Here is a 23,948-nt window from a genome sequence, read left to right on the forward strand (position 1 = left end):
TGATCAAACTGCAAAGCCTCCTTCATTGAAGTGGGCTCACGATCTTGCATAACACGGGTCAGCAAACAATAGTTGGAGCAAACAAGCTCCAAAGAATGTGTCTGGTTCCTCCGTGACCTCCACGGTCCATCCTACGGTTCCCACTCCTCAGGGACCCCCTCGATCCCTGAATCTCGAAGGGTGTCACAGGCCCAACGAGGAGGACGAACCTCTCCCCATCACTCTCCATCTGCTGAAGCCTCAGGAACATCCATCGACGGAAGCTCCTCGGGGGTTGCCGATGGAAGAGAAGACTCAGAATCAGAAGAAGAATCTCCATCAAGAAGCTCTGGCTCCAAAGGAACTGTCTCGGAACCCAACTCTTCCCTGGATCTCCAAGAACAGGGTGCTCCTCACCCCCCTCTATGGTCGGAACTTCCACGAATTGCACATCTCGGCTCGTGTAGACATCCCGCTTGACGGGATCAAACAAACGATAACCTTGGGACTGGGAGCTATAGCCAACAAAAACCTATCGTCAGGAAGTCGCCTTGAACTTATCACGCTATGTCTTCGGAATGTGCACATAAGCGTCACACCCAAAGATCCTGAAATAAGAGACATCAGGCTTAGTCCCAAAGTAAGCCTCAAAAGGTGTCATCCTGTCAACGGCCGAAGTGGGAGATCGATTGAGGATGTGAACTGCGGTAGCCACTGCCTCAACCCACAGAAACTGAGGTGTCTGTCGGTGCTCCATCATGGTGCGTGCCATTTCGATCACACTTCGGTTCTTCCGCTCCAAAATGCCATTCTCTTGGGAAGTGTTGGTGTTAGCAACTCCTAGTGAATGCCCCTATCTGCACAAAAACGAGCAAACTCATTAGACATAAATTCACCTCCCTTGTCTGAACGCCGGGTCTTCAGTCACCAGCCAGAACGGTTCTCTTCAAAGAGAAGCCAATCCTTGAAGTCAGAGAAAGCCTCCAACTTCAAAGTCAAGAAATAGGCCAAGTCATCCTGCTGTAGTCATCTATAACCAAGATGAAGTACAAGCTCCCCTTCAGGGACTCAGTCCTCATCAGGCCACAAAGATCCGTACATACAAGCTCCATGGGTAAAGTAGATTGCCTAGAAGCTTTGTTAGGAATCGCACCCCGATGCAATTTCCCACAAATGCAGGAGACGCATGGCTAATGGCTCACCACTATGTCTGGCAATCCTCGGACAAACGACCCTCACGATGCCTTCTGGTACTCGTAGTTCAAGTGGCCAAACCGAGTATGCCATAGCTCGGACTATGTCTGAGAAGTAAGAAGAAGAGAAGTAAGAGCTAAAGAGGACTTCAATTTGTAGACGCCATGACTTGAACAGCATCACTGTCAAACTCCACCAAGAGGCCAAGAGCACAAATCTTATGGACCGAAAGTAAATGATACCCCAAACTTGACACATGCAACACCTCAGAAGTGTGGGTACCACCACGTCCATCTAGAATAAGCTGCATCTGATTCCGCACAGTAATAGACACAGAAGAGCTGTCTCCAATGAGAATCTGCCTACACGAAGGTCGCAAATGGGCAACACCAACGGGAGAAGTCATGTGCCGAGAGGCACCACTGTCCACAATCCACTCACGAGCCTGGGGAGCTGCCATCGCAACATCAGAAGTCTTCGGTGTAGAGTCCTCAATGACTGCTAAGTGTAGAAAAGCAGCTGATGAGGGTGCAGCCACCACTCTAGAATCCTTCGCGTCCTTCTTCTTGGTGTCCTCCTCTTTGTCGGAGCAATCCTTCTTCCAATGACCGGTCTTTCCACAAATATGGCAAGTCGATTCCTTCTCCTTGTCCTTCTTGGATTTGTTGTCCTCTTTTTTCTTCTTTTGGTCCTTCCCCTTCTTCTGAGAGACTTGACCAACCAATGCCTCCAATTTGGAAGCATTCTCTCCCTTCAATTGTTCCTCCTGGTCCAAGACCATTGGTACCAACTCTTCCCACCGAAGAGTCGACTCCCGCCCTGATGCAATAAGAGCGGAATAAAAAGTACTGAATCGTGGCAGCAACTGGGATAGTAAAGTGATCGCCATGTCTTCGGAGAAAATAGGCTTCCTCGCATTTTGAACCTGCATCTAAAGCTGCCGAAGCTTGTTGATGTGTTCCCTAAGCAAAGAAGACTTATTCACGAACAAGATCCGCATCTGCACCTCCAAAGAAACCCTCTTCATCATGGTTATCCGCTTGTGCATCTGATCAAGCTCCAGCCATATCTCTCGAGCCACCGTCAAGTGCTCGATGTGAGCTATCATGGCTGTAGTGAAAGACAAAAACAGAAAAGATCAAATCCTGGCATTCAGTTTGCCCCAATGAGACTAGGCCTTGGTCAACTCCACGCGAGCATTGGAAGAGAGTTTGAACTAATCCCTCACCGAGGACCTGTTAAACTTCTCCATCACCAATTCTGCCAAATCATAAGACTCCAAAATGGCCAACATCATCACCCGCCAGATGCGGTAATTGTCACCATCAAGCTTTTGATCCGATGGAAGAGCTGGTAGGACAGACAACTTCCTGTCCATTATCGACTGGAACTCCAAATCAATCTCCGTAGACATGTTAACCTACAATACCTGCACAAACGCAAAATCAACCCCCTCTGACTATAAAAACGCAGCCTTCTATGGCTGGTTCCTCCGCTGCCCAAACCTTCTTCACCCGCCGAAGGCAATGAAAAGATAAAATCTGCACTGGAAGGCCTCAAACGCAGCTTTTCTCCCCTTCGTACAGCAATAACCTAGAGCAAATTCACCGATTAGACTCCTTTCCCGCACGCCCACGCTTGCTTCAGCCTTGATCCGATGCGCAGCCCTCCCACTCGCCCTCAAATCCTGGAAACGCAGTCATATGTCGCGCTGAAATCTCCTCTTCAGATAGGTTCAGCCCTTAGTTAGTCCATCTTCACCGCTCTGATACCATGTCAGAGTGCAACGATGCAGAAGCATAGGACAAAGACTAAGAGAGAGTGAACACTGAGAGAAGAGAGAGAGAGAAAAGGAGACAGTGTAAACGCAGAAAATCTGCAATGTAATATGCTGTATAAGAGTGCAGAAATGCACAAGGGGATAGAGGAAATATCTGCGTATGTCTCCAACTTGATGACCTTGATCTCCGTCAGCCTACGCACAATCTGTCTTAGCCAACAGATCTCAAGATCAGAATCTGAAAAGAATAATGACTGGAGTGTGCCACCAACTGGCTATAAATAGCCAAAAAGAAAAAGAATGCCCAGCACCAGGTTGGCTGCATTAAATGCAGCCGACTGCAGAAAAATAATTAAAAACTGTCCGACTGCAGCCTGTCCTGTCCGACTGCAGGCTGCCACGTGGCACCTGCGCAATTGCTGACGTAGCTGCTAACATCCGTACTGCTGATGTGGCACTCTGCTGTCCACCGTCTGTCCAGGAAATGACTGTCTAACATCTAATGGGGTCAATGTATAAAATCTTCCCCGAAGTCTTGGCCAATCGCCTCCACAAAAGTTTGTATGACATTGTGCACCCCAACTAGTATGGATTCATCAAGGGCAGGAACATATTGCATAATATACTAAATATACAAATGGGAATCAACTATACTAAGCATTCTAATCAGAAAGTAGTCTTACTACAGCTAGACTTGAAAAAGGCATTTGATTATCTAATTGGTCCTTACATTGCAAAACTTATACATATTATGGAATTTGGAATTGCCTATGTCCCAGTTGATCTACACAATCAGTACTAATGCATCCTCCCAAGTGATATTAAATGGTGGTGTCACTGATTCCACTCCCCTTCAGCAATCAATCGAACAGGCCTGCCCTTTGAGTCCTTTGTTTTTTGCTTTGCCAACTCATCCAATCCTTACTATGTTATCTCATATGGTGGCCACTATCAACCGTCTGGTTTATCCCTTCCTTATGGACAACATTTTATTAGTCAATCTTTGGCCGATGACAACTTCATGATCCTTAATGCAGAAAGGGATAATCTTTGTAAGGCATTGGATGTTTGGGATCTCTTTGATCATGCTTTTGGTCTTCATGTCAATGCTACAACATCCTCTCTTGTTAGCTGCATGAATCTGATCTTTAGTCCCTAGGATGGCAAGGGTTGATCATACCTTGTGACAATGTTGTCGGACATTTGGGGTATCCCTTAGGGGTCAATGTTCAGCCCAAAGTTTTATTGGATTGGATTTCACGAAAAATAAGAGGAAAAGATTGCCTATTAGAAATCCTAGGCTTAGCCCTTCCATGTGTCTCAAGATTGCACAAGCTATCATGTTACCGATGCTCACTTACTTCTTCCCACTCTTGCCCTTGGCTATTACCACTCTAAACACCCTTACAAAGCATATACGCTTCATGTTGTGAAAGAAGTATTCTTTGCATGCAAGAATATCTTGGGTTTCTTCGAGTCATGCTTGTATCCCTAAAAGTATGGGTGGTGGAGCTATTCTTGATGCAAAGACTCACATGGTGGCCCTTCGTTGATCACTCCTTCAAGCTATGTGCTCTAATTATTGCCCTTGGGTCTTTATTGTCCGATTTATCTTGAAAGATCAAGGTCTCATCCGTGGTGATACTAGCATCCAAGCTTCATGGTGGCACGTTCTTAATTTTGATACCCGCTTTTCAACACCTTCATCTTCTTTGATGAATCATTTGGTTTGTTCTTGATGCTTGGTTCTTCGAAAGATGTGTTGGCATCCTGCAAAGGATTGGTCAATGGCTAATTCTTTTCAGCTAGAGCTGATGGTTGTCGTGGCTGCTCTCCTAGGATGGAAAACAAGAGGGATCACCCCAAATTTAACCATATGGCGCATCTAAGTTTAACTTCTATTGTCAGCGCCACTCTTGTCAGCCATGGGCATGTCATACTGCACAACTAGGAGACGTTTTCAGATTCCTCATGGATATCGTGAGTTGGGAGGTTAGCTAGATATGATGCTACGGCCTCTGCAGCCCTTTCCTGTGCTTGTTCTTCCTAATTGTCCCTAGCAAGACTAGAATCTTCTTAGTCATCTTAACCTTCAAAAGGCTTCAACTAACCAAGTTTATCATCTCATGATTAAGGATCATCATTGGCTGGTCGATAACGCCAATGCGACTTGGAGTATACATAAATCTAAGGTTTGGTGAAAGATGACTGTAATGAAGAGCTAGTTGAATAAGACACCCTTTAAATGCAAGGTGTTTCTTTGGCAAGTGATCATTGGTGGGTTGCCTCTTGTCTCGGCTCTTTAGAAGTATCAAAGATCGAATACATATCACTTTCCTAGAGAAAGAAGCTTTCAAACTTTCTACTCTGAAAATCTCTCAAATGGTTAAGAATTTGAGATAGATGTTGAAGACAAAATTGTTCCTTGAGAAATTCTAGAGCCTTTGACACATACAAAATTTCCATTTGAGCAACTTTCAAAAATAGTAACCTCCTAAATTTTAGGAGTTGCTCAATTTAGCTTTTGGAGAGCTTCATTATATAGGTTCACTAGTTTATGGTTTGTTTCTTTGATCATGAGCATTTGGTTTCACTTTCTAAAATGACTTACTATATACGCTTTTTCTACTCAATGTGACTATCTAAGTGTAAAAGTCTTAATCATCTGAGCTTTTTGATCAATCTGACCACTCAAGTAAACTTTTAATTTCTCTTGGGCATCTCATCAATGACGACCCAAGTATAATTATAGGCATTCTGGCCATTGGCCACCCTTAGATAGAAAGATAAACGTTTAATCATATTTTGAAACACTTAAATAATACAAATTGCCTTTCAAAGTACATGAGTATCAAATTATTTTGTAATCATTGAATCAATATGTCTTTGTAATAATTGATATACAAAAGTTTTGTTACATGAAGTGACCAAACAGAGCATAACAAACCTTGGTGTGGAACTAAGAAGAAAGAAAATTGGAGAGAGCAACAATATCTATTAGGCTTGCAGGTACCATACTCCTATCGACTATGGCAAACCACCTTTCTTATCTGTCCAACCACCATCCCGAATCTGAAATGACTCAACATCAAACTCCACAATAAGCCCTAATTCACAAATTATGCTTATGAATAGCAAAACCCATTTCATATCTCTAATTTCAAAAGCCCTTGGCAATTAGGAGTGCAACTAGATTTTAGCAAAGTATATCAGCTCATATGTGAGTCTGAGTATGTATTGTGGACTGGGGACATTATGTAGATATTTTAGGCATTTTTACTGTGTAGCATTTTATGCTTTAAACCATTTATCGTTGCCAATTGGCCAGCATTAATACTAGCCGACCTGACATATTTTATGGCATTATTCATGCCTATATATTCTAGGCTACTCCTGCTCAGTCAGTCTGAAACCAGCCTTCCTTCTCAGATAGGGTGGTTTAACTTGATTAAGCACTTAATTACAGCAATCAATAAATGAACATAAACTGAAATGCTCACTTTACCTTCATAATCTTGGACAGTGGACACCCTGTTGGCCCCAAAACTGGTGCCCCTTTCGGTATTTCTTTAATTTCAATTGCCAATGGATAAATTACAAGCCGAGATTTCACGATCTCCTTGGTTGATTCAAAAGCCCCTTGCTGTTCCAATAATCAACAAAGCATTCGGGCAAATTGCCCCTTGATTTTCACCCAGGACTTGCTCTAATGGAACCCCAACTGGTCAAATGCCGCCCCAAATTCACAATAGATGGGCTGGCATTTGAAATCCTCACAATTCCACAAATTTCCGGTGTTGATTTCAATGTACAATGCCTTTGACTGATGGCACGGGTCCCAAGGTGGCTGCTAAACCATAATTACTGCTGTAATTTAGGGTTTACAGCAGTAAACTCTCTGTTGTCTACCAAATTTGGGTGTACTCTGCTACCAATGGCTGAGAATTACTAAGAATGCTTGAGCATAGACTGGAGGAGATAAGAGAATGCTGCAGAGACAGAGAAAATCAACTGAAATGTATCTTTTGATTCATAGCTCTGATGACAAATCTGATGGCACCTGTTGGGAATAAAGGGCCATCGTGCCTTTTATATGTGCACGGGTGTGAACACACCCTTAGCACATTGTACTTTCATACATATATCTATCTAAAAACCTAAAGTGGTACACTCGTCATTGTACCTAAAAACGTGTTCACTCTCTACTCTGCTCTCTCGCACTCTCTCTATCTCTCTCATTGCACGTAATGACTATCTACCTTGATCTCCATGCCTAACCTTTTCCTATAGCACCAACAGCTTCAAAAGGGGAGTAAAACACCAGCTCAGCTCAGCTCAGCTAGCGGGCCCTCCTCTTCTACCACCGCCTCTCTTGAGGCGGAAGAGAAAACCTGCTGCCCCCTGTCCTATCGCGGTGCGCGCGATCAATCATCGTGGCCTCTCAAAGTCAAATCTGATCACCTTTTCTCCCTCCACCAAGCTCAAAATGGCTGCCATTCAGCTTTCACCACCCTCCAACAGCCTTCTCCCTAGTTGCATGGGAAAGTTTTGCCAAGTGGCAGCCTTCCTAATGCTTTTTCAGCCATTAAATTAATTTTTCACAATTCATTCTGAAAATTAATTTCAGCCCTTTTGACCCTGCCCAAAATTAAACGTGCCCATCTGTAATGAAATTGGCTAGGCCATTTGCAACTTGGAGTGGTTCCCAACCTCTGTTGACCCTTAGACTAGCATTAATTAATTAATTAATGCTAGTCCCTAGTGTCACCACTGACACTTAATGGCCAAACAATTGTCCTAGAGTCCCCAACCTAGCACCAACTGACCACCAAAACCCAGTTGGCATAACTTAACACAACTTTTGCCTTTAACACCCACTCCATCCTCGGGGTCCTTGGCCCGTTCCCATGAAATAACTGCCATGTGCATCACGTGCTAAACAACCTTGCACATTTGATTAATAACTTAATCAAATGTTACTAGCAAGATTAAAGCATCTCAAAATCTCACATCCCCGTGACAGACCTCCCCCTTGAAAACCTTGCAATCGTTCTCGATTGCATTGCATTGGGCCAAAGCAAAAGTATATAACACTCGAATTTCAATTTGGCATGACAGTCACCACAACATGGGCCACTGTTGTCGAATTGTTGCATATGCGCAAAACTTATTGAAAATTTCCAGCCAGCAAAACATAATAGAAAACTGAAAAACTGTCCAAAACTGTTGCTAGAAACCATTGGATGCATCCATAACTCATGTTTCTCAACCGTTCTGACTTCAAAACCATAGTAAAGCATATTCTCAGCATAAACCATGGCTGAAACTGTCAATGACATTCGTTTACATGCGGCTGTCCATGGAATCAACTGTAAACCATTAAAAACTGAGCATGACCTGATCATAAACTGATCATGGACTGATATGAGAACTGATCACAAATGGCTGCAAATGTGACTCCAAACTGATCACAAGCTGATGGTAAAAAAACTTATCAGAAACTGATGCAAAACTGATCCCAAAGTGATCATAAACGGTTCTCAAACTGATCAAAAACTGAGCTGAAACTAATCAAAAATTGATCTCAAAACTGAGGAAAACTCATGCCAAACTAGTTCAAAAACTCATGCATAAGTATAGTCTCAGAGCCGCGGTGACAACCATACTCATATACATGTGTCTCACAGTGACTAGTACACCGAGTAGTGACCTCATGGCAGACATACTGTCAGTATAGTACCTTGGATGCATGCTGAATACATCCGAGATCCACTACATACAAGAGTTGTCCAAAACCGGCGAAGTGAAAGTGGTACCTCCCCCTTGAGCATCAGGCAATGCTCCGAACCCCCGCTCTACTGAACTTGAGTAAGCCCGATCCAAAGTCGGCTCTAGCTGAAAGGCATCAAGATAAAGTTGCAACAGCTGAGGATGGTCTGCCAAGTCATCCTCTTCCATCCATTTTGCATCCATTGGTGAATAGTTTTGAAACTTCACCAAATATCTTCTGGAAACTTTACCTCTGACCTTCCTTTCCTTATGTGCCAAAATCTGCTCGGGTACCAAGATCTCATCTAGTTCCTCAACCTCTGGCTGAATTTCAGCAGATACATCTTCTGGCACATCACCACGAAAAGGTCTCAACAAACTGACATGAAAGGCATTGTGTATCCGCCGATGTGGAGGTAATTTCAGCCGATATGCGACGTCGCTAATCTTTTCCAACACTTGAAAGGGCCCATAGTATCTCATGCTTAACTTCGGATACAACCTCTCTCTTCCCTTCATCTTTTTCAGCCTTGCCTTTTCAAAACGCAGCAATATGTAATCGCCCTCTGCAAACTGCAAAGCACGTCTATGGCGATCAGCTACCCGCTTTTGCTTGTCTTGTGATCTTTGAAGTGCATACTTTATCTTTCCATAGGCTGCATCCAAGCTTTCCACAAAGCGATCAACCTCAAAGATCTTAACCTTAGTGTGTAAAATAGGTAGAACCTTCTTGCCACCCTCAACCACCTCAAATGGAGCCTTGCCAGTGGAACTATGCACCGTACTCTTGTATGCAAACTCAACCAATGGCAAATACTGCTCCCATTGTGTCTTGTGGTCTGAAACATAGCACCTCAAAAGATCCAACACTGTGGAATTTGCTTCCTCAGACCAACCATCTGTCTGCGGATGGAAGGATAATGAGAATTTCAACGTGATACCCATATTCTCAAACAACCCTTCCAAAATAAACTGGTCCTCCGAGAGTCTCGATCACTGATGATCGACTCAGGCATACCATGATAATTGAAAATGTGCTACATAAATAATCATGTCATATGATCAGCCTTTATCTTCTTCCTCACCAGAATGAAATGGGCGTGTTTGCTAAACCTGCAAATAATAGTCTATATCACATCATTCCCTATAGGTGTCCTAGGAAGCTCAAAGATAAAGTCCATAGCAATGCTCTGCCAAGGCCTATCTAAAATAGGCAAGGGCTGCAACAAGCCCGGCATCTTTTGCCTATCATGCTTTACCTTCTGACATATGATGCATGCCCTAACATACTGCTCTACATCATGCATCAAAGCTGGCCAATAAAAGAAATGCTCCACTGCCTTGACTGTGGCATCAATACCTCTGTGTCCTGCATACAAAGGAGCATGACTTTCAATGATCACTCTAGGCCTCAACTGCTTTGTGGCACACAGTCGTCCATGCATCATCAAAAATCCATCTCTTAGCATAAAATGCTCATGCCTTTATCCATTGCAAAGCTGATCATAAACATTAGCAAAGTCTGAATCAACAGCATATTGCTCTTTCATGGCATCCAACTCAATGTGATAAACCATAGTGATGGCTAAAATTTGTGGCTTACGTGACAATGCATCAGCCACAACATTCTTTTTACCATCAATGTGTACAATCTGAAAATGAAACATAGAGAGAAAATTTGCCCATCTCATATGCTTCTCTGACAACTTTGTTTGCATCAGAAAGTACCTCAAAGTCTGATGTTCTGTCTGCACTGTAAAATCAGTCCCCCAACAAATAATGTTTCCACGTAGACAGTGCATAAATTACAGCCAAGAGCTCTTTCTCATAAACCTGTAAATTCCTCTCTGCACTGTGGAGAATTCGGCTCTCATAAGCCACAACTCGGCCATCTTGCATAAGGACAGCCCCAATGTTGTTACCACATGCATCACACCGAACCACAAATGACTTCCTTAGATCAGGCAACACAAGCACACGATCTGAAGACATCTTTTCCTTCAACTTTTCAAATGCTAAAATTTCCACTAATGTCCATCTAAATGGCACATCTTTCTTTTGCAAAGCATGCAATGGAGATACAATTTCAGCAAACCCGCGTACATACTTTCTATAGTAATAACATAAACCCAAGAAGCTGCAGATCTCATGAATATTCTTCAAAGCTAGCCATGAACGTATTGCTTTAACCTTAGAAGGGTCCATATGAATACCATCAGCCAATACAATGTCCCAAGAAGTGGATTTCATGGAAAAAAATTCACTCTTCTAGTCATTGATAACCAGCCTATGCTTACGTAGCTCATTGAAAACAATGTCCAAGTGCTTTCTATGCTCCGTCTCATTCTTTGAATAGACAATCATGTCATCAAAGAAAGTACCCACAAATGCTCTATATGGCCAAAAGATACGATCCATCATCCGATTAAAAGTGGCAGGAGCATTCATAAGTCCAAAAGGCATGACAAGAAATTCATACAACCCAAAAGATGTCCTGAAAGTTGTCTTAGGCACATCCTCCGGTCCAATGCGTATCTGATGATACCCACTTTTCAAATCTATACGACTGCATATTGCTGCCCCCTGTAATCTATCCATAACATCATCGATCCGAGGGATCGGAAAGCGGTTCTTTATCGTGATCTTGTTCAGAGCACGATAGTCAATGCACATACGCCATGAACTATCCTTTTTCTGAACCAAAAGCACTGGAGAACAGAAAGGAGATGAGCTGGGCTAAATCAGTCATTTTTCTAACAGCTCATTTACCCGACTCATAATCTCCTATTGGGCTGCACTGACTCTATAGGGTGGTTTATTAGGAGGGCTACTTCCAATGATAAGATCTATGCCATGATCTTTGGGTCTTTCAGGTGGTAGCTACCTTGGAAGTGACTGAGACAAGCAATCAGCATACATTTTCAGAAATGACATACGATCCTTCTCTAATTTAGACATATTCCCAACATTCTCACTATCATCCTTATCCTTAGCAAAAACTAAATATACTGAAAGATGATTTTTCATTACTTTAGAAATAGCAGCTACAGATACAACAAGGACAGATTCCCCTTTCAACTTTACATCAAGTGTGAGTGTCTTTCCCTTATGTTCAACAGTGATCTCTTTTGCATATGAATCAATCACTACATGAATACGATGGCACCATGGCATACCAAGCAACACATCACAACCCTCAAGTGGAGCAATGTAAAACTCTTCGCTGTCCGCATATCCCTGTATGTGCAACGAAGCTTTCCAATGAGTGGTGAACAGGTTCTGCATGACCCTTACATACCATTCCAACTTTCCCCATGGCTCCCATCTCATCCCCTTTGATGCCTAGACAGGCTGCCATTTCAATAGAGATGAAGTTGGCTCGTGCACCATTATCAAAGAAGATTAGCGCATGCTAATCCCTAATTTTGCCCCATGCTCTGCACAACTCAGTAGCATCATCATTGGGCTGATCATTAACAACATCGAGCACCAATCCCACTGATGTTTTGGGCCTTTTACCCTTAGGATCTCCCTAATTTTCTGATTTTGCAACTTGCTGTCTATTGGGACAGTTCTTTGCAATATAACCCTCCTGTTCACAAATAAAGCATTTATTTGCAACTATCAAATTCACTGCGTTGTGCCAATGTTTTCGAGCCCTTTCTTTGCTGTTTTGGCCTCTTTTTCGGCTGGTTTTCAAATATGCCCCTTTTCTCAGCCTTAAACAACTTTTTATTCAGCTTCTCCCCACTCTCTTGGAAGCCTGAATCCTTTGCACGTAGCAAAGCATCCGCTGTAGCAGTAGTCTCTATGAGCTGAGACATGCTACACACTGTGGATTTTATGCAAAAATCCTTAATTCCTTTTGGTAGCCCACATACATATTTTTCCACTAGCTCATGAAGGGGTACGGCACGATAAGAAGTGGCGGGCAGCAATGCATCCCAAAACTTCTTATTGTATTGCTCTAAATTATTGCATTCCTTTGCATCAAGCTTGTTCCAAGCTGTCATGATGTCCACCTCAAAGGTACTAGTCAACCAATTCAATGTAAACATTTGCTTGAATTGTACCCATGTTGACGGTGCTCTACCTTGCATCAAGAGCGTGGACCACCACTGCAATGCATTTCCCTTCAATAAAGTGGCTGCCTTTCGAATCTTAGAGGATTCGGTGAAGTTTCCCCCTGAATAGGCTGCATCAAACTGCTGAATGAAGGTCAAAGCTCAGCCTATCTTGTGCACCACTGAAGGACTCAAACTTCACTGCTTTTCCACCCTCATCATAGTCTTTTGCTTCCCCTTTGGGAGTCAAGTTGTCATACACTGGTTGATGCAAAAAGTGTGCATTTGTTGTATTTACAACATGACCAAGCCCAAATGAAGCATTTGGATGACCAGCAGTCATTCCTTGAGCCCCATACGAATTCGGGGGTGCAGATGCATTGCCAAACATTCCACTTTGTGCCCTAGGCATCAAGCCAATGCTACCATACATAGGGTTTTGCACATTTCCAGCCATACCCGAATACAATGGGCCTTGCACACCATGCATTGGCTGCTGCATACCATAGGAATTTGTGCCATGCATTCCCGTATGCAGCCCTTGGCTAACCATTGCATGAAAAATATGCTACCACCAAAGTATCCTGGCTGCCCCATCATAGCATGCATGCCCAGTTGTCCAAAATCCATTGGATTGGCACTTCCATAATGGCCTTGCATTTGCATTCCTTGCCCCATAGGAATCAACTATTTAGCTTCATTGGCCTCTTTAGGAGCTTCAAGTGAAGGATTTGGCACTACCTTCGGTGCACCTTAATGTCCCGAAGGTGTAGAAGTTGACTTCTTCTTCTTGCCCTTGCTGTCCTTCTTCGGAGCATTCAAAAATCAGGTGAACTGAGGATCCTTTGCCAATTCAGCAAAGAGATTTGTTGCAGTCCTCGTCCGATTCTTGAACTGGCCATCAAATTCCTCTTCACTTTGCTGGTCATCTACCTCATGACGGCTTGAAGGCCCTGCATCTTGTCCAACAGCAACATTTTCAGCTTGTTGTCCATCATGAGAGCCTTCTCCAAGATTAGGCATTGCATTTCCTTCATTCCCATGAGAATGTCCATACTGAGAGGCATCATCACTGCTTGATTCCATCTCACTGTATGAAGACATATTGCTGTAATTTCTCAGCTCAGCACAAAAATCAGCACTAGCACAAAGCTTTGGCTTGCAATTAGGTGCCTCAGGCTCACCAAATCAAGAGATTGAGTGATTGTCCCGGTAATGGAACCATGAAACCAGCCTTCCTTCTCGGATAGGGTGGGTTAACCTAATTAAGCACTTAATTACAGCAATCAATAAATGAACATAAACTGAAATGCTCACTTTACCTTCATAATCTTGGACAGTGGACACCCTGTTGGCCCCAAAACTCGCGCCCCTTTCGGTAGTTCTTTAATTTCAATTGCTAATGGGTAAATTACAAGCCAAGATTTCACAATCTCCTTGGCTGATTCAAAAGCCCCTTGCTGTTCCAATAATCAACAAAGCATTCGGGCAGATTGCCCCTTGATTTTCACCCAGGACTTGCTCTAATGGAACCCCACCTGGTCAAATGCTGCCCCAAATTCACAATAGATGGGCTGGCATTTGAAATCCTCACAATTCCACAAACTTCTGGTGCTGATTTCAGTGTACAATGCCTTTGACTGATGGCATGGGTCCCAAGGTGGCTGCTAAACCCTAATTACTGCTGTAATTTAGGGTTTACAGTAGTAAACTCTCTGTTGTCCACCAAATTTGGCTGTACTCTGCTACCAATGGCTGACAATTATTGAGAATGCTTGAGCATAGACTGGAGGAGATGAGAGAATGCTGTAGAGAGAGAAAATCAGCTGAAATGTATCTTTTGATTCGTAGCTCTGATGGCAAATCTGATGGCACCAACAGCTTCAAAAGGGGGGTAAAACACCGGCTCAACTCAGCTGGCGGGCCCTCCTCTTCTACCGCCACCTCTCTTGAGGTGGAAGAGAAAACTTGTTGCCCCCTGTCCTATCGCGGCGCGCGCGATCAGTCATCGTCGCCTCTCAGAGCCAAATCTGATCACCCCCTCCCCCTCCACCAAGCTCAAAATGGCTGCCATTCAGCTTCCACCACCCTCCAACAGCCTTCTCCACAGTTGCATGGGAAAGTTTTGCCAAGCGGCAGCCTTCCTAATGCATTTTCAACCATTAAATTAATTTTTCAGAATTAATTAATTCTGAAAATTAATTTCAGCCCTTTTGACCCTGCGCAAAATTAAACATGCCCATCTGTAATGAAATTGGCTAGGCCATTTGCAACTTGGAGTGGTTCCCAACCTCTGTTGACCCTTAGACTAGTATTAATTAATTAATTAATTAATTGCTAGTCCCTAGTGTCACCACTGACACTTAATGGCCAAACAATTGTCCTAGAGTCCAACCTGGCACCAACTGACCACCAAAACCCAGTTGGCATAACTTAACACAACTTTTGCCTTTAACACCCACTGCATCCTCGGGGTCCTTGGCCCGTTCCCATGAAATAACTGCCATGTGCATCACATGCTAAACCACCTTGCACATTTGATTAATAACTTAATCAAACGTTACTAGCAAGATTAAAGCATCTCAAAATTTCACGTCCCCGTGACATAGTCAGTTCACCACCTGGAGGTCCCATGGAGAGAGGAGCCGATGTCAGTGCCCATGCAACCAGTGACTCACTGTTGTATGTGACAGCCTCGTGTCTGATACATGGATTCCATTTCCCAAGCATACATCTAAGTTCTCATCTATATTGTATTCTCTTTCTTTTCTTTTCTTTTCTTTTCTCTTTTGTCTTGTATTCAGCAATTTATTTCAGCACATGTTTATGCTTCCATTGCTGCATCACTTTTGACATGGTATCAGATTTGGGGATCTATGCTCCTGCTATATTTTCTTTGCTGATTTCAGGACTGTTTTGACCATTGCTGATCAAGCGACTACTGCTCCAACCAACCAACATGTTTTTCCTGCGTTTTTGCTAACGTCAGCATCTGTACAGCCTGCGACAACCCCTTTACTGCCTACGTATCAATTCTAGCCTGCGTTTTGGTGTCTCCGCATCTCCTTTTGGCTGGACAACTGCATTCGCATTACGTTTTTGCTGCCTCAAGCAGTTTCTAGCTAATTTTTTGCATTTTCGCAGCAGATTTCCTATTGTTTTGGTCAGATTTTGGTGAATACTGCATGTGGACTCTCATTTTCTGCAGTCAATGCTTGCGGTTTGGCTGTACTCCCTCTCCAAATACCTTCTTTTCTCTACTTCTCTTCTAAATCCTCTTTAGATGGCTCCTCCGTGCACATCTACTAATGATACATTATATGGAGATTCTAGTGAGGCTTTTGCAGCTTCAGAGGGGCTTGAAGAAGAAACAATATACGCAATGTTACCATTGTGGAAAGAAAGGTCATTTACGAAAGGATTGCAAAGAGTTAGCGGCTTCCAAGAAGGAGAAGAAGACGAAGCCAGATGTGGACTCCTCCGACGAGTCATCATCTACCTCAGACTCAGACTTTAATCCTCCGGCCAAGGAGCAGTCCAAGGCGCAGAAAGGATCAGCTTCTTCAAATCGCGGGAAGGGCTTAATGGCCCCTTCCTCAGCTGCTTTCTAGCAGTGGTGATGATGGCATCCCTCACAACTCTCCAATGTCAGAGGAGTGTGAGAGGGTGGTGAGATGGGGCAACCACGCCTTATCTATACATTTATACATATGCACAAGATCCAAAGAGGGACTTTTCTAATGCATTGACCAAAGTCTGGACCAAAGTCTGGTAGGTTCAAATCTTGGAGCAGGGATTGGCATCCAAGTTCATGATGCGCTCGTTCTTTGACAAAGAGCAGGTGGCTTTCGTCTGGAGCTCACACGAGGGGACACCTTGGCGGTCTGGCCAAAGGAGGGGGATCCATGGTCATTTATGCGTTGCAGCATTGGTGACAGGATGGTCACGTGTGCTACATCAAAGGCATTGTTAATAGACATTGAGAGCTACTATGATCTTCTCTATCTTCAAGAGCTAGTACAATCGACATCAACATCAGGTTCTCTCCGAGGCACCTTGGCAGTGGCTTGATCACCCACTGCCTGGATATCCATGGTTCTACTTGGTGGTTCTATGTTGTATGAACTATGATGAGTCATTTATCATTGTATCATTGTATTGTATCAAATCACCCATGATCTAAGAGACTCGAGAGGGTGTTAGCAGAGTATGTCAACTCATGTGTGAGTCTAAGTATGTATCGTGGGTTGGGTACATTATGTAGATATTTTAGGCATTTTTATTGTGTAGCATTTTATGCTTTATAGCATTTATTGCTGCGAATCAGTCAAGATTAATGCTGGTCAACCTAACATATTTTATGGCATTATTCATGCCTATATATTCTGGGCTCCTCCTCAGTTGGTCAGTTCACCACCTGGAGGTCTCATGGAGAGAGAAGCCGAGGCTAGTGCCCACGGAGTCAGTGACTCTTTGTTGTATGCGACAGTCTCGTGTCTGATATATGGATTCCATTTCCCGACTATACATTTGAGTTCTCATCTGTATTGTGTTCTCTCTTTCTTTTCTTTTCTTTTCTTTTCTCTTTTGTCTTATGTTCAGCAGTTTATTTCAGCACATGTTTATGCTTCCATTGTTGCACCACTTCTAACACTAAAGATACTCGCAATGCTAATAGGAGAAAATGTAGTGCATATGTTATTGCGGCTAGAGTTCCACAAGACAGGAGATAAAATAGTAAGCCATGGGTGTTATGATCGCATGTGTAGCAAGCACCGATCGCCTATGCATCAGTTGTGAGGAGTAATCGCCATGTCTCAACATGTCACGCATATTATCACGACAACAAGTCATCATTTTTATTGTTGTCTTTTTTTTTAATTGCTAGTGGGCGGCCCTGGCCAAGTTATTGCTGACGTGGCAACATTTAATACGAGTGAAAACACATAGTCAACACTTTGAAGTGATTGAGCAAATTTTGAAAAAGACTGTTTTATTATGTACCACCAATGACCAAGTCTCAATATCATCTCAAATATTCACCTCGACTCAAATGGCATACCAAACTTAGAATCAAAGGTTCTAGACAAGGCTTTAAACCCCACTCAAACTAGAATGTAATAAAAGTAACTTCTTCACATCCAAGTACATCACAATCATGGATTGTCTTTATGACTCATGGTGACAAATAGCCTCACTAAGGCTCTCATAATCAACACTATATGTTCCTAACTATGTAACTATAGCACTTATAACTCATGTCAATGTGATCCCAATGTGAGTGGAAGCACAAGACCATTGCATGCCAATATATAATCCATTAAAGCAATCTTATTTATGGAAACTTCAACAAAAGCATATTCTCTTTCCCATCTATCACACAAGCTAAGATGAATTAGATGTGTCAGAGATAGAAGATGGTCTTCATGAGAAACCTATTCATCTACACTAAGATAGGGCTCCTTGCCAGCCCATTCATTCCATGCATTGTCTCAAATGTCCCTCATCCTGTGACCTTTTTCCTTTCCAAAGAACCCTCATCCTTAGACTTGCAAAGCACCAAAATTATAAAGTGATCTAGATAAGGTGAGAAATCTCAACCCTCATCCTAGAGAAGGTGGCCAAGGCATTAGAATGCCTGAGGGGGAGAATCAAGAGCTTGAAAAACCCAAAAGTGTGAGAGTGCGCTGCGGAAGAGGGAATACAAACACGAAGGGAGAGAGAGAGAAAGCAGAAAATAAGGAAGAGAAATCTGCACTGACTGAAATGAATACTGAATACAAACGAGAAGGCGGAAGGAGACTGATCAATCCCTGCACGCAGCCCACAGCGTCAGTGAGGGCACCAGATCAGGCTGATGATGATGGCAGCACCACCACGGGGGAGAAGGAGTGTCGGAATCTGCAAGAAGACAAGTGATCAAGTGGGGAGGGGGGCCGCCTATAAATAGGCAAAAGGACAAACCCTAACCCTAACCCTAAAATGGGCGCAAACCCTAAAAATGCCCTAAAATGGACGCCCCACATCAGTGACCAAAAAAGTGGCCGGGCAGCCAGTGGCTGCCCACTAAAAGAGGCCAAAAAGAAATGCACATTCTAAGGCAACCAGTCGAGAGTGACTAGCCTCCCCCATCAATACACATGACGGACATGTCAGAGCTCCTAATGTCCTCGTCTGACTCAGACTGAGGCTCACAGGCAGGAGATGACAAGGCATGACAAACATGACTGCTAACACCCCCTCTCAGATCCTGGATGTGGCTGAAGGCCGAAGAAGAAATAGATCCTAGGGTGGCAACAAGAATGCCAATGTCGATGAAGTCCGTTGATGTAGACTGCCGCTGAAGGAGCTCCGCACGATCCTGGGAATCCCCCTCTAAAACACTAGGGGCCACGAAATCCACAGCCGCATCACCGAGATCGTCCCCCTCTGAAAGGGATGGGGGGTACGAGAGAACCACCGGAGGAGAAGGTGGGGGATGGGAAGGAACCTGTGGAATAGAAGGTGCACAAGCGGGAACAGCTGTAGCAATAGACTGCCGTGGAGAACCCTGTATCGAAGAAGGGGAATGGAGCCTGTAAAGCCCGCTCTCCTGCCAACCTATAGATAAGACAGCTCCTGTAAAAGAATCCTCAATAACAACGGCATGCTCGGTGAAGATCACTCGTGTGCCAAGCCTCGTAAGGCCATAAATTGAGAGGAGGGGAAGGCCCAAAGCCGGAACATGTAGGGCTTGCGAAAAGGAGCTCGAAGGTCGGGCGGTAAACAAAGGCAATGTGCCAACACCACTAATAGGCACCGATAAAATGTCACCAACAGTGACTGAACCCTCTAATGGACGAAGATCCTGTAACAAATCACCTCGGGGAGTCATATGACTCGAAGCACCACTATCCACTAACCAAGGCTGCGCAGAAGACACTGCAACCACGGAAGAAGGATCCTCCTCCAAAGCATGGATATGAAGGAACATTGACTCGTGGGTAACAGCTGGTGTAGAGGTAGAAGAAGGCTCCGATGTAGATCCACCCTTCGCTCCCGGACGAAGGTGAGGGTACTTCTTTCAGCATTTCTCCTCAGGATGTGTCCCTTTCCCACAGTGTGGGCACTTCGGTCTCTCTAAATCTGGGTCAGAGCCTGAAGAACGGTCCTTCTTCTTAGCCTGTGACTTCTTCTTCTTCTTCTGTCCTCCCGAACCTGCAACAAAGGCTCTAGTGGAGTCGGATCCACTAGCACTAACCTCTCTGAGTCACTCGTCATGCTCCAAGACAAGCGGGGATAGCTCCTCCCATAGAAGCTAGGCACGGGTCCTCGAAGTAAGAAGGCTGGTGTAGAAGATATCAAACCGAGGCGATAGCAGCTGAGTCAAAAGAATCATAGCCATGTCTTCAGAAGATATCCTCCGACCGAGGGATGCAAGCTCATCCCTCATATCCTGTAATCTGTTGATGTGGTCCTTCATGGAAGGACTATCATCAATAGCGAGCATCCGCAACTTCTTTTTGAGAGATATCCGATGGGCAAACATCTTCTGTTGATAGAGAGACGCGAGCTTTCTCCACACATCTGCTGCAATCTTCAACCTGTGAACATGAACAAGGACAGAATCCTGCAAACTCAGAAAGAGGAAAGATCTGGCTCTAGAATTGAGCCGATCCCATAAGGCTGCACAATCCATAGATATCCCATCTACAGGATCCACCTTAGGCCGGGGAATAGGAACAGAAACAAGCTCCCAAAGATCGAAGGAGTCCAAGATACACTCCACCTTGCAAGACCATAGAGAAAAGTTGGAGCCATCCAACCGGTCCTCTTTGGGCAGCTGAGGAAGTACGGGTACCTGTACAGGGGGTACCAAAGGCTGCATCTTTGGCCCACTGGAAGGGGCTCGCCGAGATACATGAATAGAAGGGGGACGGGAAAGAGGAATAGACTCCGGACGACGGTCCTCATGATAGAAATCACGCCTCCGTTCAGATGAGTGTCAAGACAAAAGCTCGTCATCTGAGTAATCAAAGCCCGTAAACTGATGAGAAGACATCTTCCAATCTGCAAAACACCAAACACCAAATAAAACTTTGCCGATGCCGAATAATGACCAGCAATATGGTCACCAATCACCAAAAAGCAGGCGGGGGAGGCCTACAGACACCTGGAGCTGCAAAACGCAAGGTTGTCTGATGAATAGCACCAAGACAGAAGCCGGCAGCACCAAAATGCCTCCTAGAGATGGAACGACAACCAGATCAGCAAAACGCAGACTGGAGGAATGTCGCCCAGCTATAGGAGTGGCCGCCCTGACTGAAAACGCAAGCAGGAAGTGGTGGTTGATGACGTGGCAGGCTCTGGAGGAGGCGCCTGCAGCAAACGCAAGGATGGTGACCTCCTGGAAGGGCCGCCTTGGCTGTTGGGGATGAGGCCAGCAGCAAACGCAAAGATTTGGATGATCTCCCGCGTAAATCTCAGCTCCGTGTACTCTCCTTCGGCTCTGATACCATGTGAGAGTGCGCTGCGGAAGAGGAAATACAAACACGAAGGGAAAGAGAGAGAAAGCAGAAAATAAGGAAGAGAAATCTGCACTGACTGAAATGAATGCTGAATACAAACGGGAAGGCAGAAGGAGACTAATCAGTCCCTGCACGCAGCCCACAGCATCAGTGAGGGCACCAGATCAGGCTGATGATGATGGCAACACCACCACGGGGGAGAAGGAGTGTCGGAATCTACAAGAAGACAAGTGATCAAGTGGGGAGGGGGGCTGCCTATAAATAGGCAAAAGGACAAACCCTAACCCTAACCCTAAAATGGGCGCAAACCCTAAAAATGCCCTAAAATGGGCGGCCCACATCAGTGACCAAAAAAGTGGCCGGGCAGCCAATGGCTGCCCGCTAAAAGAGGCCAAAAAGAAATGCACATTCTAAGACAGCCAGTAGAGAGCGACTAGCCTCCCCCATCATAACACATGACAGACATGTCAGAGCTCTTAATGTCCTCGTCTGACTCAGACTGAGGCTCACAAGCAAGAGATGACAAGGCATGACAAACATGACTGCTAACAGAACTTAAAAATGCCATCCTGAAAATGTCTTGTTTGAGTTATCTAAATTTAGAAGTGGAAAGATTTCAAGCCTAGCTTCTTAGAGATCTCAGCTCCAACCAATTGGACAAGAAGGTCATTTAGACTAATATAAAGCTGTGAAACCAAGGCAGTTCTTTAGACACAAACTGCATCTAGGGTTATTGCACCACTAATGAACCACCCCATCACTTCCCTGATCAAGATTAATAAGGTACTATATACAAAATCAAACAATTGCATGCAAAAGAGCTTGATAAAGACTGGCTTCACATGTGTTGAGGTTGAAAGTTTTGAGAAGTCAATAAGACTATAGCCACTATAAGCTCTCGTATCAGCATGAGTAAAATATCCTAAGGGATTCTCTTAAGGAACGCATTATTATTTTGCTCATATCAGCATAGGCAAAATGTCCTAACAGGCTGTCTTAAGGGATAAAGACTAGTTTCACATGCATTGAAGTTGAAATTCTCGAGAAGTTGATATGACAAAGCATGGTCTCTACAAGCTCTCAAATCAGCATGAGCAAAATGTCCTAAGGAATTGTCTTCAAAGCTGCATTATTAGCTTATATTATTAGGATTTATGTAATATCTTACAATGCTTACAATATCAACATCGACCACTTTTCAGCCCTGCCAATCTGGGGATTTTAACATTGGGCACAATTCGCCCTTAACTTGAACCAAACCTTCAAAATTTTGTGTGTGAGAGCGAGCTTCAAAGTGCACATGCAAGAAGTTGAAATGCAAAATGAGTACCGTTATCGTGGCCTCATTATCAACATTGAGAAAACATAATCCAGATCGTGCATTATGTGGACACTATAATAATATATTATACTCTCTGCAATTACACAGTTGCAACTTGCATCCATACACCAGAAGTTTAAGACAAATTCCCACTATAATTCCCACATGTGATTATAACAACATCATGAGCTTCTGCAAGAGAGGGACCGCACACCTAGCTATGTTCGGATTCACGGCAGGAGTTCCCCTGCCCCCACCCACACCTAGCTAGTTCTGTAGTCCCTCCCTCACAGAAGCTCAGGAGGGGGCTGTCCCCCGACCATACCTAGCTAGGTGTGCGGTCTCTGCTTCCCCGAAGCTCATGATGTTGGACACTATAAGGAAAAGCAAGGGAAAAGACCACTTTTTCCTACTTGGAAACATGTCAAAAATTTCTTGCGATATGATCCGAAAACAGCTAACAGAAAAACCCCTAGATTTCATGATGTAGAGAGAAGAGCTCCATACAGTTTTCGACGCAGTGGCAGTTCGATGAAGGGCTCTATGGAAGTCGTGACCTCTGGAGCTCAAGTTGGCGGAGAGAGGGGAGGAATGATGGAAGAGACCCCTTCGGCCTTTCTGTGAGCCTTCGGGAGGAGGGAGGTTCGAAACCAGGCCCGTGAGACTGTTGGAGCAGGACACAGCTTCCATGGCTGCGCTGGTCGTACAGCTTAGGGGGCCCTTCAACTCAGGCCCTTCGCCAGAATTTCAAGGGTCTTAGCAAGCGAAGGCAAGCGCATGTTATTTTAGTAAATACAAGGGGACAAAATATCATACCACACACCATGTTTACTTTACGACAATGAGAGCTTGGTAGAAAATTTCCTATACAAAAAGTAACACCAAAAGTTTTACACCATGAGTTTCTGCAAAGAGGGAGGCATTGTATACCTAGCTAGGTGCAATTAGGGGCAAGGGGAGACCGTTGCGGTTGACTGCATGGAACTATTAACCCCCACACCAAGCTAGTAGCTCCTTCCCCTTATCGCACATAACTAGGTATCCAGTGCCTCCCGAGCAAAGCTTATGATGCTAAGCACTATAGGCCAAAAGAAGGGAAAGTGGCCCCTTTTCCTACAACAAATTTTCCCACTTGGGAAAATGTCAAAAACTTCTTGTGTAACAATAAGTTGTGTTTTTTTATCATAATGAGGCAAAAGATCATGGCGTACAATGTTTACAAGATTAGCATTAGAAAAATACATCTACAAAACATAAAGATAAACTACATGTGTCTTAATATATTTATTTATTTATTTAGGGGGAGGAAGAGGAGGAGGGGATCATGTTTTAAA

At 44.1% G+C, this 23,948-nt stretch overlaps 2 protein-coding genes across 5 annotated transcripts in view; both read right to left on the bottom strand.

Moving 5' to 3' along the window:
• Positions 1-23,416, bottom strand: part of LOC148012074 (ribose-phosphate pyrophosphokinase 1) — a 113,903-nt gene extending 90,487 nt beyond the window's left edge. For 2 of the 4 annotated variants that reach the window (XR_015689040.1, XM_087668991.1), the window contains exon 1: positions 23,122-23,414. Coding sequence is in view for 3 of the 4 variants with exons in the window: in XM_087668991.1 (XP_087525117.1) it covers positions 23,122-23,304 (183 nt within the window). In the remaining variant the exon portion in view is untranslated. Of the gene's footprint in view, positions 1-23,121 lie in introns of all 4 variants that reach the window. The other 2 variants (XM_087668990.1, XM_087668992.1) reach the window with 2 other exon arrangements.
• Positions 8,726-12,080, bottom strand: LOC148012076 (uncharacterized). The gene is made up of 3 exons (XM_087668709.1): positions 12,021-12,080; positions 11,607-11,800; positions 8,726-9,389 (listed from the first exon to the last, which is right to left on the bottom strand). Exons 1-3 carry the CDS (start codon positions 12,078-12,080, stop codon positions 8,726-8,728), a joined length of 918 nt encoding a protein of 305 aa, XP_087524835.1.
• Positions 23,417-23,948: the final 532 nt, after the last annotated feature.

The sequence above is a fragment of the Lygodium microphyllum genome, chromosome 27, assembly GCF_053477565.2.
Source record: "Lygodium microphyllum isolate KBCC chromosome 27, Lygodium_microphyllum_v1.1.10, whole genome shotgun sequence".
Taxonomy (NCBI): Eukaryota; Viridiplantae; Streptophyta; class Polypodiopsida; order Schizaeales; family Lygodiaceae; genus Lygodium; species Lygodium microphyllum.

Bases quoted from the DNA above. Each gene is read 5' to 3' on its own strand.
- LOC148012076 (XM_087668709.1), bottom strand. From the start codon at position 12,080: ATGGCAGCCTGTCTAGGCATCAAAGGGGATGAGATGGGAGCCATGGGG. The intron at 11,801-12,020 runs GTATGTAAGGGT...CTTGATGTAAAG, and splicing joins CCATGGGGAAAGTTGGAATG to TTGAAAGGGGAATCTGTCCT. The intron at 9,390-11,606 runs GTAGCTACCACC...CTTTGTGGAAAG, and splicing joins TTGTCTCAGTCACTTCCAAG to CTTGGATGCAGCCTATGGAA.